The 12,980-nt window shown below is 50.0% G+C and overlaps 1 protein-coding gene across 4 annotated transcripts in view; it reads left to right on the forward strand.

Annotated features, from left to right (window-relative positions):
- Positions 1-273: 273 nt before the first annotated feature.
- PSTPIP1 (proline-serine-threonine phosphatase interacting protein 1) overlaps positions 274-12,980 on the forward strand; it is a 46,791-nt gene continuing 34,084 nt past the window's right edge. The window contains exons 1-2 of one of the 4 annotated variants that reach the window (XM_053223702.1): positions 6,001-8,100; positions 8,159-8,866. Coding sequence is in view for 2 of the 4 variants with exons in the window: in XM_015083421.3 (XP_014938907.1) it covers positions 714-749 (36 nt within the window). In the remaining 2 variants the exon portion in view is untranslated. Of the gene's footprint in view, positions 750-6,000; positions 8,101-8,158; positions 8,867-12,980 lie in introns of those variants that run through there. The other 3 variants (XM_053223701.1, XM_015083421.3, XM_015083420.3) reach the window with 3 other exon arrangements.

Below are 12,980 nucleotides of genomic sequence, written 5' to 3' on the forward strand. Positions count from 1 at the left end.
GCTTGGCCATGGGGCTGGGATGGTGGGCGACAGCACTGGGGTTCCTGCCCCGACCTCACCCACACCTTCGGTGGGCTTCAGGCTCCGTAAGTTTATGGGCTCTGAGAATGGCCCAGCTAGGGCTTTGGAAGGGGGCAAGTGGAGGCGGGCAGCAGAGTGGCAGGTGTCAGGCGGGGCTGCACCAGGGAGCACCGCGGCTCCACTTCCTGTGGGCGAGGGCCCGGTGCCTGCCCCGGGCGGGGGGGGGGGGGGGGGGGGGGGGGGAGGTTGCACAAACCTTCCTGCGCAGGCCCCAGGCTGCCTTCCCGCCTGGCCTGTGCACCAGCCTGCCTCTCCTGCTGGCTACTGCCTCCCAGCCGGGGCTGGCATCCCTGCTCTCAGTCCTGCAGCCTGGACTGTGTCTCCATCACCACAGGGTTGGCGAGGGGCCTGCCGGACACCAGGGCCCGCCCTCCCATCCCTGGAAGGGTACTGCTCCTTCCTCATTTTGCTGCTGATTCTAGCCCCAAACAAAACAGGTTGAGCCCTTTTCCTCCCTCTGGCAGCTCCTCTCTGGCTTGCGGCGGCCTTCTGAGCCGCTGCAGACGGTGCCGGCCAGAGAGGGGGGGCCTGGGCCAGCCCTGTCGGGACTGGGACGGTGCGCCTGGCTCCTGGCCCTCGTTCAGCCCTGTCTGTGGCAGGAGAGCAAGCTTTGCCGTGGCAGTTGCCTGAAGATGATGCCCCAGCTTCAGTTCAGAGATGCCTTTTGGGTGAGTGAAGACGGCTGGGGCATTGAACAAGTGGAATGGGCTCTGGGGAGGCTGGCTCCACTGAAATTTCCCCCACGGCAGCCGGTAGGGGTGTGGCTCCAGGAAGGAGGTTTGCTCATAAATATAGCGGTTGATGTTTTGCTCTTAATTATTGTGGAGGTGACCCGGGCTTCTGTCCCTTCTGAGTTGGAAGATGAAGGGGGTCCTTGGCCTGGGGTGCTGATTTCTCAGCAAACTTCTCCACAGTGAGGTGGGGGAGGGATATCCTCTATACACCCAGGCCTGATTTCTCTGAAAGACCCTCTCCCCACTGCAGGATCTTTTTAGGAGAATCTAGGGGTGCCTGGGTGGCTCAGTCGGTTAAGCGTATGACTTCGGCTCAGGTCATGATCTTGGGGATCATGAGTTTGAACCCCGCATCAGGCTCTGAGCTGACAGTGCAGAATCTGCTTGGGATTCTCTCTCTCTCTCTCTTTCTCTCTCTCTCTCTCTCCCTCCCTCTTTCTCTGCCCCTCCCCTACTTAGGCTCTCTTTCTCAAAATAAATAAATAAACTTTTAAAAAATGTAAAAAATTGTTTTAATGTTTATTTTTGAGAGAGAAAGAGAGAGAGACAGGGCACAAGCAGGGGAGGGGAAGAGAGAGAGAGAGACACAGAATCCAAAGCGGGCTCCAGGCTCTGAGCTGTCAGCACAGAGCCTAACGTAGGGCTCAAACTCACGAACTGCGATATCATGACCTGAGCCAAAGTTGGACACTTAACTGACTGAGCCACCTAGGTACCCCTAAAAATATTTTTTAAAAAAGGAGAATCTAATATATGGATAGGGGCTTGAGGAGGCCATGTGAGGTGAAGGAGGGAGGGGGGGTCATGGGTTTGGGGACCAGACAAACTTGAATTGGGATCTTGGCCCTGCTACTTAGAGACTGGGCAAGCTATCTTATTTCTCTGAGCCTCATTTTCTCCAGCTATACAGTCCAGATAAATATTAATAAGCATCTCAACTGAATGGGAGGATTTAAAAAGGTGATCTAATGTAATCAAATGACGGTTCTTTTTTCCTGATATAACCTCTCTTCTTTGCAGACTTTAGGGGTCCTTTAAGGAGGCAGCAGGGCTGGGCAATTCCTTGCTAACTTTCTTAAATTCAGTGCAAGCATACTTCAAATCCTTTCCCCCATGAAATGATGGCACGCAATAGGCTTGTGGAGGTGAAATGGCTTGGCATGGGCCACACAGCCTGCAAGCCCACTTTGGACCCCAGATCCCCTCAGCTTTTTAGCAGCCCTGCCTCTACCTTTCCTCTGCTTCTCAAGCTCTGGCTGTCCCCAGCAGCTCATGGGAAAAAGCGGAGACCTCTCTGGTTAGAGCTGGGGAATGAGGCTGTCCTGAGGGTGCCTCCCTTCAACCACACAGAGGACTCCCTGGTCCTTCACTCAGCCGTCTCAGCCTTAGACAATATCTTGGCCCTCCCTAGGCCCTTTCCTGGGGCCTGTGGCTAGGAGGATGACAGTTAACAAGCCAGGCCTTCCCTCCGTTCCGGGCTGTGCTCTGCTTGGGGCTTGTGGCCAACATATGAGTGGCCTGCTTCTCACCTGCCCTGACCATACAGTGGGCAGAGGGCCACCTGGGGAGGGTACCCGTTCCTCTCTGGGTCTCTGTTTCCCCATCTCTACAAAGAAGAGGTGGGCTCAGTCCAGAGAAAACAATGGAGGCAGACCTGGCTCAGCCCAGCCCAAGTACCAGGCTGGCAACTGGGTCCTCTCGAAGGGGTGTTGGCTGCAGTAAGGGGTGGGGCAGTGAGTCATCACCTCTGCTGTGACTTAGAGTGAAAAGTGGGGGAAAGAGGTAGGGCCTGGAAATCCAGGGTGCTCTATAGCCCAGGGCAGACCAGGAGACCCTGATCGTTTCACCTCTAGGACATCTGTCCCACCCCAGGGCCCCTGGCCCCACCTTCCTGAGGGCAGAGCTCTGGCAAGGAGCAGCCCCCATGGCAGGATCTGGGCAGTGGGGGATGGCATAGGAGTGGGTAAGGTGTGGCAGGGACAGCAGCAGCAGCAATAAAGGAGCCCACCTGTGGTGGCTTTCTAAGGGACATCCAACCATGCTTTGTGCCTGCCCCACCTCTGAGCCATCGCAGGCTTCAAGACCTCCAGTGCCTCCTCTCCTCCCCTGCTGGCTCCCTGGACTGGAGTGAGGGTATAGCCTAGGCAAGGCCAGAGCAGAGAGGGGGAGAGAAGTGCCCAGTGGGAGCCTCTCACCCTGAGCCTGGCAAATGCACCAGGAGGTCATGGTCATCATCACTGACCCCAGGGCTCTGAATTCTAACCCCCCTCCCTGATGCTCAGCTCAGCCCATGAGGACAAATGACACTTACTTGTACTAAGGAAGTGCCAGGCACTGTTCTCAGGACTGTTGATCTATTCATCTACTTAAACTGATGAAGTAGATACTATTGTTATCTCTATTATTCAGAGGAGGAGGTTGAGGCACAGAGCTTAAATAGCTTGCCCAAGGTCACACAGTGGGGATTAAACCCTGACAGGCTAGCTCCAGTGTCTGGGCTCTCACCCAAGGTGCTTCAACACCCTCTATCAACACAGTAGATCACTGGATCTTTGGGCCACATCAGCAAAATGGAGGAAAAATGTCTGTTTTTCCTACCTCCCAGAGAAGTAAGAAGATCAGATGAGGTTTATAGAAGTATTTTGAAGCTCAGTTTACAGACAAATCTATAAAACAAAAGACAGTGATCTTACTGCTGTAGAAATACTAGGGACAGAGCCCAACCTGCCCCTCCTCCAACTTCCCCCCTACCCCAGCCCAGGGCAAGCCATTCCATAGCTTGGCAGTTCAAAATGAGTAGTCTTAAATAGTGGAAGGAAGCCCATGAACTAGAAGGATCATGTCTAACACCATAGCCCTGCAGTTATTTGGCAGTCTCAACCATCCAGAACACAGGTGGTACATAGCCCCATTCCTGGCACTAGCTCAGAGTAAGAGAGAAACACAAGCGGTTTCTGAGTTGCTAAGAGCTTATATTAAAGCTCATATGCTTTAATCATATGAGATGCCCCATAATTTTTAGTTAGGGCTTAAGAACTCTAATTTTACCCATAATTTTAACAAGCTTTTAATTAAAAAATTTTTTTTAATGTTTATTTATTTTTGAGAGAGAAGGAGAGACAGAGCACGAGCAGAGAAGGGGCAGAGAGAGGGGGACACAGAACCCAAAGCTGGCTCCAGGCTCTGAGCTGTCAGCACAGAGCCCGACGCGGGGCTCAAACTCACAAACTGCGAGATCATGACCTGAGAAGTCGGAGGCTTAACCAACTGAGCCACCCAGGGGCCCCAAGCTTTTAATTTATAGATGTATCAGTTAGAGGGGGTCTACATGGAACATGATATACATTGATGAGTGATATGAACTGTTAAAGACAGTTTGACAGATAGCTGATAGCTGATAGCAAGGTGGGAGACCAAAAAATTATAAAAAGCCGACATAATGGCTCAGAAGTGATGGGAACATTCAGTGTGGGAGCAGGCCAGTTCTGTTCCTCAACAGGCCTGTATTTCTAATTTATCAATGTGGCTACCCAGTATTTATTTATAGCCTGCTATTTTCTGTGGCAAAACATTCAGATGCAGGCCACTATGGAGTGAGGCAGGGGTGGACTAGCCATGGGGGGAGGGAAGGGATAATTTAATTTCTGTTACACATACAAATGATAAAAAGCATCGCAGCTTTGCAGGAAGTTAGTGGCTGGGCCTCAGAGTGGGGCTTGTCAGTGAGACGGAGTTGAGGGTAAGAATATCAGGTGCCTGAGCTGAGAAGGGTTTAGATCTCATATAACCTGCCCAGCAGTGAGTCGGACGGGCACAGAAGCCCAAAAAAGGCAAGGTCCTGCCCCTCACCTCCCAGTGTCTCCTTGCCAGTGTCTTGGCTCCCAGCAGGCAGCTAAACTCTATTGCAGAAAACATCTGTCTAAATTCTCAACACAGGGCTGGCAAGCGAGGGACAGTGTTCAGTCTATGTTTGTAGAATGAATGCATGAACATGGTTCCACTGCCTTCCTGAACCCATTTTCTCCTTCATTTCTCTTGAGTTCTATTCTACAAATATTTGTTGAACAGTATTCTCTGCTAGGTGGTCTAAGCTGGATCCCTACCTACCCTCACCCCCACATCCAATCAGGGGAGCGAGACTGTTTGGCCTTCAAGGAAGTTACTGTCCAACACTGAACACTGAGGTTCCCTAATAACTGGGCCAGGCACAGGGTGCCCTGCTTTGAGCTGTGTCTTCCCATCCCACCCTCTGGCTCCCTCCCAGGCTTTGCGAAGAAGCCACTGAGTATTGTTTTAAGAAGGAAAATCTAGTTTTGAACCAGGTTTTATTGAGATCCACATCCTATCCCTTTTGGTGTTGTTAAAAGGAAATGTAAGGGCTTGAGGAGGATGGGCCACATATATTACAGTGACATCTCACACCCTTTGGTGGTAAGATGGACCACCAAAGAGGACAGAGGGAGCAAGCCTGAACTTTTCCCTCTGACTTGTAGTCACATCTCTCCCCTTTGAGGCTAGGCTCTAACATCATCTGGAAACCTCTGTGTCATCCTGGGAGGGGCTGAGCTCCCCAACAGACAGAGCACAGAGGAAGGCACCACTTTCCGGGTGGGGGAATGACTCACCAGGGATACACAGGGGCTGAGGATGGGCCCATCCCTCCCCTCTTGTGCCGGCCCAGCTGCTGTTGCCTCTTCCCCTTCCCAGTTCTGAGACTCTGAGGTTCCCCATTTAGGATAGAGGCCCCACTTTGGCCTGTCCCCCACCCCAGGACCTGCCAACCACTGTCTTGGGGCCTCACAGAAAATCAGGAGAGGCTGTTGCTCATTGGATACTTACTCTGTTCTGAGCCCTTAAAGCTATGTATATACCTTCTAAAGAAATAAAATCAATAAATATAAGATCCTAAGAAGAAAGTAGGAAAATAGAGAAAGCCAGGAGAAAAGCATCCTTAGTCTCATCACACAAAGACAACTGGTAATATTTTGCTCTGCTTCCCGAACATTATTTGACATAGGTGCAAGCACATTGTGTACACAATTTTGTATTCTCCCGTACCTTTTTTCCTTGCATTTTAATTTTTGTAATGTTTATTTATTTATTTTTGAGAGACAGAGAGAGAGAGAGAGAGAGAGAGAGCGAGACTCCCAAGCCGGTTTCACGCTTTCAGCGCTGAGCTGGGTGTGGGGTTCAATCCCATGAACGGCAAGATCATGACCTGAGCTGAAATCAAGAGTCAGACGCTCAACTAACTGAGCGGTCCAGGCACCCCTTTTCATTTTAAACTTTATTTTTAATTGTGGTAAAGTATACTTAACATGAAATTTATCATTTTAACATTTAAGTGTACAGTTCAGTAGGGTTAAGTATACTCACATTGTTGTGGACGCTCCTGCCTCTTTTCATCATAATTCCATTTTGAACATGTGTGGGTGTGGGTGTGATTTCCTCGTTTCAAAACACCATTGTTAATGGCTACACAGTCCAGCTTGTGGATTTGGTAGATGTATGATTCATTTATTCAATCCCTATTGTTGGACATGTAGGTTGCTGCTGCTTATTATTCATTATTCTAGACAGTGATGCATTGGGTAGATCTTTGTGTATCAAAATTTTTCACTTGAGGATTATTTTCTTGGGTGGATTTCTGGGAGAAGAGACATTCCTGAGTGAGAGAGTGGGGCCCCGTCTCTAGCTGAGCAGGAGCCTTTTTATGCAGGAAGGAGGGACCAGAGTGGCCTGGAAGGGGCTGGGAGGGCCAGGCCTGGAGGGGATCTGCCACAAACTGAAGCCTGCTCAGACTTTGTTCAAGAATTTGCAGCAGGGCAGGCCCCTATGGCCTTGAAGGCCAAGGAGGCCAGTGGCTGGGGAATGGGTCCTCCCAAGCATCAGGGGCTTGTAGACAGTGCAGAAGGTAGGAGAGGGAGGCCCTAGCTGTCCTGCCTTTGCTGCTACCAAATGCCTTCCCAGTGTGCCCTTGGCCATGGCCGTCTGAAGGAGTGAGGACAGACTCTCACTATCAATGTCCTCCTGTCTCCTGAATGGAGGCATGGGCGGGCCTACTCCATGGCCACATGTCCAGGGCAGAGCAGGGACTCCCTCCCAGGTCTATTGGACACCATCATATTCTGCCTCTGAATTCAAGGAGATTGACTAGTTTCTTCTTGGTTCAGTTATAATTCTTATAGGATACATGAGTGGCCCTCTATATGTTGACGTTGATTTCAGTCATTTTGGAAGTAGGGTTATTTTTCTCTCCATTTCCCCTCTAATTTTCTGTAAGTGAACACAGATTATGTATGTCATTAAAAGGAAAATACTTGAAAACAAAACTAAGCAATTGCTGTTTTCAAGCCTGAGATTTTAAGTGAAATTTGTGGTTTGATAGCATTACCTCTTGCACATACTCTGTGTGCACTTTGTGGTACATTGTCCCCCTGGGGCCCAAGAACTTGGTTCATCTGTGCCTATTTCCCAGGACATGGCCAGCCGTTTGATGGTGTGAGAAGGAGGCAGAGTTCTCTGGTTATGCTTGCTGTGCATTTGTGAGGCTGGCAGATGGTCACCTGGAGGATCTACTGGCCACAGCAGCCTTGGTCACCCTCAATTTTATTCTTGGTGGAAAACAAGGTCTGCTTCTCAATGACCCCCTGCACTCCAGTTCCTGGGACTTGTGTACTACACACCACGGGGGTAGCCCCCCAGAATGGAGCGGGAGGGCCTTGCTTGGGCTATGGAGGGCAGGCAAGGATTTGGGAGAAGGCAGGCTGGCAGATGGCAGCCCAGGGGAAGGAATGGCACGGACGAAGGTGTGGAAGTGGGGAGTGGGCACAATGGGTTTGGAAGGCAGTTTTCTGGCCCATAGGCTCATGCAGGGCGACTGGTAGGAAAGTGACTGGAGATTGTGAAAGGTCCTGACCGGCCTTAAGGGGTGACAGAGACACTTTCTTCTGCCTCCCTGCACCCTCTCCAGCAGCGGATGTTTCCTATCATGCAAAGGAGCTGCAGGCTGTGGGCGGGATGCCCTCCCTCCTCACCCAGAGTCTAGCTGATGCCGCAAACCACACAATGAAGGGAACTTGGTGTGGAAACCGAAACCGCCTGGACTTCCAGCAAGAGAGAGTAGCACCCTGTGCCCTGGGGGCTTGCCCATGCTGGGGCTCTTCCCTGGACTCGCTCCAGCAGCTCCTCCCTCCAGGCCTTCTTTAATGCCTCTCCTAGCCTCCACCTTCACTTGCTGGGCCGGGGAGAATCATTTCCCTTCTCTGAACTTCAGATTCCTCATGTGGGATGTCAGAGTGATGCTCATCTAAGACAGAGGCTTTAAAGATGAGGAGGCTAAGGGCAGCACTCAGGGGACCACCTTCTGCTGCTCACCATGGGGAGTAAGCGACCAGAAACAGGTTCTAAGGGACCCAGACTTAGGATTGCATGTGCACTACAGGGTGAGCCACGTATGTGCATCCTCCTACTCCCAGAATGCCTCCCCAACTCTGTTCACCATTACACATTAAATTCTGCCATCAGAGAGTCATTCCCATGGCTTCAAATGACAAGATGCATTTCCTTCCAACAATAGCTCTGTGAACTTGGTATTCTTATGCCTGTTTTGCAGGCAGAAATCTCAGAGGGGATGTGGGACTGGGGATACCACCGAGGTGGACTTTGGGGTTGCTGGTCTAGACCTGGCTGCTACCTTCTCAGGCTTAGGTCAGAGAGCTGTTGGGGGTTACTGGGAGGTGCGGTGGTTCGCTAAGACCTGGCACTCTGAGCAGTGGGTGAGGAGAACGTGGGGGAATGACAGCCCCTTCCGCTGGTGTTGACAGCACCCACTATTGGGCAACAGGAAGTGCCTGCTGGAGCTCCAGAGACCACAGCTAAGGCAGGGATGGGGTGGCCAGATGGGACTCAGGATTTCCCAGCAGTGGACATGGGAAAACAGAAGCTGAGCCATACTGGGAAGGAAAGAGGGGATGATGGGCTGAGGCAGGAGAGTGCTTGACATATTCAAGGGACAAGGAGACCTGTGTGACTAAGGCCAAGTGACCGAGGTGGGTAGTACTTGGAGATAATATCGAAAATGTGACAGGGAGCCAAACCTTGTAGGACTGTCGTTCTCAAACATCCCAATGCCCAGGCCACACCCAAGGCCAATTACATAAGAATTTCAGGGTGGGAGGCTGGGCATCAGTATTTTCCTAAGTTCTTGAGTGTTTCCAAAGTGCAGCCAGGGTTGAGAACCATTGGCGTGGATAATTGTGATGCTGGATGCATTGCCATTGCTGATAACCAGCATACAGCTGGCTTTTACCACTTAGGTGACCTCATTTGACTCACTTGTGAATGAATAGAGGGTAGAGGTTTGTTTCGTTTTGCTTCTTAACCTTATAATCTACGATTATGTTTTTTTATTGTGGTAAATATACATTAACATAAAACTTAACACTTTAACCATTTAAAGTTTTTTTTAATGTTTATTTATTTTTGAGAGAGAGAGAGAGAGAGAGAGACAGAGCATGAGTGGGGGAGGGGCAGAGAGAGAGGGAGACACAGAATCCGAAGCAGGCTCCAGGCTCCGAGCTGTCAGCACAGATCCCCACACGGGGCTCGAACTCACAGACCGTGAGATCATGACCTGAGCTGAAGTCGGATGCTTCACCAACTGAGCCACCCAGGCGCCCCAACACTTTAATCATTTTTAAATGTGCAATGCAGCAGCATTAATACATTTATAATGTTGCACGACCATTACTACTACCTATTTCCAGAACTTTTCATCATCCCAAGCAGAGACTCTGGACTCATTAAACAATAACTCTTCATCTCCCTTCCCTCATCTCTTAACTTCTATTCTACTTTCTTTCTATGAATTTGCCTATCCTAGGAACCTCATATAAGTAGAATCATACAATATTTGACCTTTTGTGTCTGGCTTATTTCACTTAGCATGTCTTTAAGGTTTATCTGTGTTTCAACAGACATCAGAATTTCATTTCTTGGGGTGCCCGGGTGGCTCAGTTGGTGAAGCATCCAAGTCTTGATTTTGGCTCAGGTTGTGATCTCACGGTTCCTGCGATCAAGCCCTGTGTCCTCAGCTCTGTGTGGACAGCTCTCAAATCTCTCTCTGCCCCTCCCCTGCTCATACTCTCTCTCTTTCGTTAGTGTTTTCTGAGTTGTAAGAATTCTTTATATATTCTGGATATTAATCCCTTATCGTATATATAATTTGCAAATATTTTCTCTCAATCTGGGCATTATCTTTTTACTCTCTTGATGTTGTCTTTTGATGAATAAGTTTTTAATTTTCATGAAATCTATTTTATCTGTTTTTTCTTTTGTTATCTGTGGTTTTGGTGTCAAATCCAAGAAATCATTGCTAAGTCCAGTGTTTTGAGGCTTTTCTCTTATGTTTTCTTTTCAGGGTTTTACAGTTTTAGCTCTTACATTTAGGCCATGGATAAATTTAGAGTTAATTTTTGTATATAGTGTAAAGACTGGGTCCAACTTCATTCTTTTGCATGTGGATATCACTTTCCCCAGCACCATTTGTTGAAAAGACTCCTTTCCGCATTGAATGACCTTGATATCTTTGTGGAAAATCATATATGTGCTTATTTCTGGGCTTTCTATTCTATTCCATTGGTCTATATGCCTATCCTTATGACAGTACCATACGATTTAAATTACTGTACAAGGTGCCATCTTTGTCTCTCACACTGCCTTTAGAAGCTAATGCCCTGCTTTGATTCTACTACATTTACAGTGTGGCCCTGGTGAGTCCCTCCACTATCTGAGCCTGACTCTTTGTCTGTTTTAAATTGATTTTTGTGGCAACATGCTTGTTAATGGCCTTGCAAAGGCAAGGAGCTTCACGTGCAGACCCCCTGCCGTTGCAGGAGCCCAGCTAGCACCCAGAACCCAGGGTCAGCTCTGAGATCCAGAACCTGACAAGGCTGGCAGAGGAGGCCACAGGGCCTTCTTCAGAGGCTGCAGCGGTCTGTCCCTGCCTTCAGGAAAAGGCGTAGGGATGGGAATGGGGCTCCTCTGCAGCTCCAGGGCTTCATCTCTGTGTCTTGAGCAAGTCTCAAGCCCAAAGGAGGAGCAGTTCACGGCCACAAAGAAAGACACCCCACATCAGCCCTGTGAGGGCACAAAATGCAAGTGTTCATCCCACTTTACAAATAAAAACAATTGAGTCTGAGAGATTAGAGGCAACCAGTCCAAATAAGTATCACAGCTAAGATTCACACCTAGCTTTCCTTTTTTATTTCCTTTCTTTGACTTCATATGTATTCATCACCATGGCCACCATTTTCCAGGAGCTCATTAAGTGTCAGGGTGCCCATTGCTGGGCTCCTCCATGTATTATTTCATTTAGTCCTAGAGCCCAGAGGTGGGCAATATGTTCACATTCATTTTACACAGGAGGGGCTCTGTGCTCAGGATGTTAAGTGACTTGCCCAAGGTCGCACTGCCTGTTTCATGGAACTGGCCAGGACTAGAACCCAATGCCTGAGCTCTGCCCACATCCCACTGCCTGGGCTTCCTCCTGGGGTGGTGTTCTGTAGTGTATCCCCTGGCAGGTGTAGGTGTGTAGGAGGGGTGAAACTAGGGGAACAGGATGTGCAGGGTAAGTAGGTGGACCATCAGTGCTGGCCTCTAGTCTCTGGCTGGTCACCCACAAACTATGTGGCGAGGAGCCCTGTGTGGCTGGCTATGGACAGGGAATGGACGGTGCCTCTCCTTGCTGAAGGGGTCAGTCTCCTCCAGGGCTCAATGTCTGGGGTGGCTCAGTTCTCTCCTCTTCTCCATTAACCATCCTCTGCATCCCACTGCTTCCCTCACCCTCGGCCACTGGCATCTGCTTTCTACTCCACCCAGTGCTAGATCTAGGGAGTCCCCACTGCCACACCAGCTTGGTGGGGCCAGTGCAGAGGGACTGTGTGACCTGAGCAATCATCCACTTGCTGAGCCTCAGGTGCTCATCTGTAACAGGGGGCGATAAGAATAGCACAGGCCTGACATTCCAGGGGGTGCTGAGGATTAGAGGTGATAATGGATTTAGAGCACTGACCTCTACCTGTCTGCATCCCACCCAGCTCCCATCCCCTGAACTCAGAACCTGGCGAAGCTTCCCTTTACCTCCTGGGAAGGTCCCACACCTGCTCATGAGTCTCTCCTCCAGCTGGCTTTAGGCTACCTCTTCAGACACCTGCTCCAGCCTCACTCAGATCTCACCGTGACCACTTAGAGCTCTGTGCATTAGACTTCCAGTCTTCTAAACCTCAGGGGCCCATTACCACCCGCAGGCTTCTGCCTGGACTTGTGTTCACTCCCTGTCCCTTCCCTTTTCTAATCTTTCTACACGTTTTGGTTTCATAAAGCAGTAGGAAGAAGTGGGGGTCGAGCTACTCCTTTAAGACTTGAGAATGCGTAAGGGAAGTGGGCAGGACTTCACAGACTGGGGGAGGGGAGTGTGGTAGCCAAGACCTTTCCTTCCTGATAATCTGAGGAGGCTTATTTAAAAGAACAAAGCTTTCAAACCAGACAGACTTTGGTTGAAAGCCAGGCCCGCCCACACAATTGCTGATTGAGCCTGGACAAGTTACATAACCTCTCTCATTCTTGCTTTCCTCAAACAACAGCACCCTGTGGTCACTATTACTAAGATAAGTGTTTCCCTATGCCCCCCCCACCCCCCACCGTCTCCCCACCCGCACACATGGTAGGTCCTCTTCTGGTGCTAGTGTTGCCCCCCATACCTGGTTATGTGGGATCCCTGAGAAGCTCTGAAAGTTCACAGGGCTCTGTCAGGGCCCCTGGAAGGCTCAGGGTGACTGCTGGCCATAGGCTGAGGGGCCAAGACATCTCAGGGCCCCTGCCAACCAGGGGACTCTACTGCTTGGCTGCTTGGGTGAAGGCCCCTGAAGGCCCCGGGGAGGCGGTCAGACTGGGCTCAGTGGAGAAGTGGAGTCCTCTGGAAACTCATTTCTTTTTTATAAATTTATTTATTTAAGTTTATTTATTTTGAAAGGGAGAGAGAGAATCCCAAGCAGGCTCTGCACTGTTAACGCAGAGCCCGATGCGGGGTTTGAACCCATAAACCGTGAGATCGTGATCTAAACCAAGGTCTAGAGATGCTTAATCAGCTGAGCCACCCATATG

Source organism: Acinonyx jubatus, chromosome B3, assembly GCF_027475565.1.
Source record: "Acinonyx jubatus isolate Ajub_Pintada_27869175 chromosome B3, VMU_Ajub_asm_v1.0, whole genome shotgun sequence".
Taxonomy (NCBI): domain Eukaryota; kingdom Metazoa; phylum Chordata; class Mammalia; order Carnivora; family Felidae; genus Acinonyx; species Acinonyx jubatus.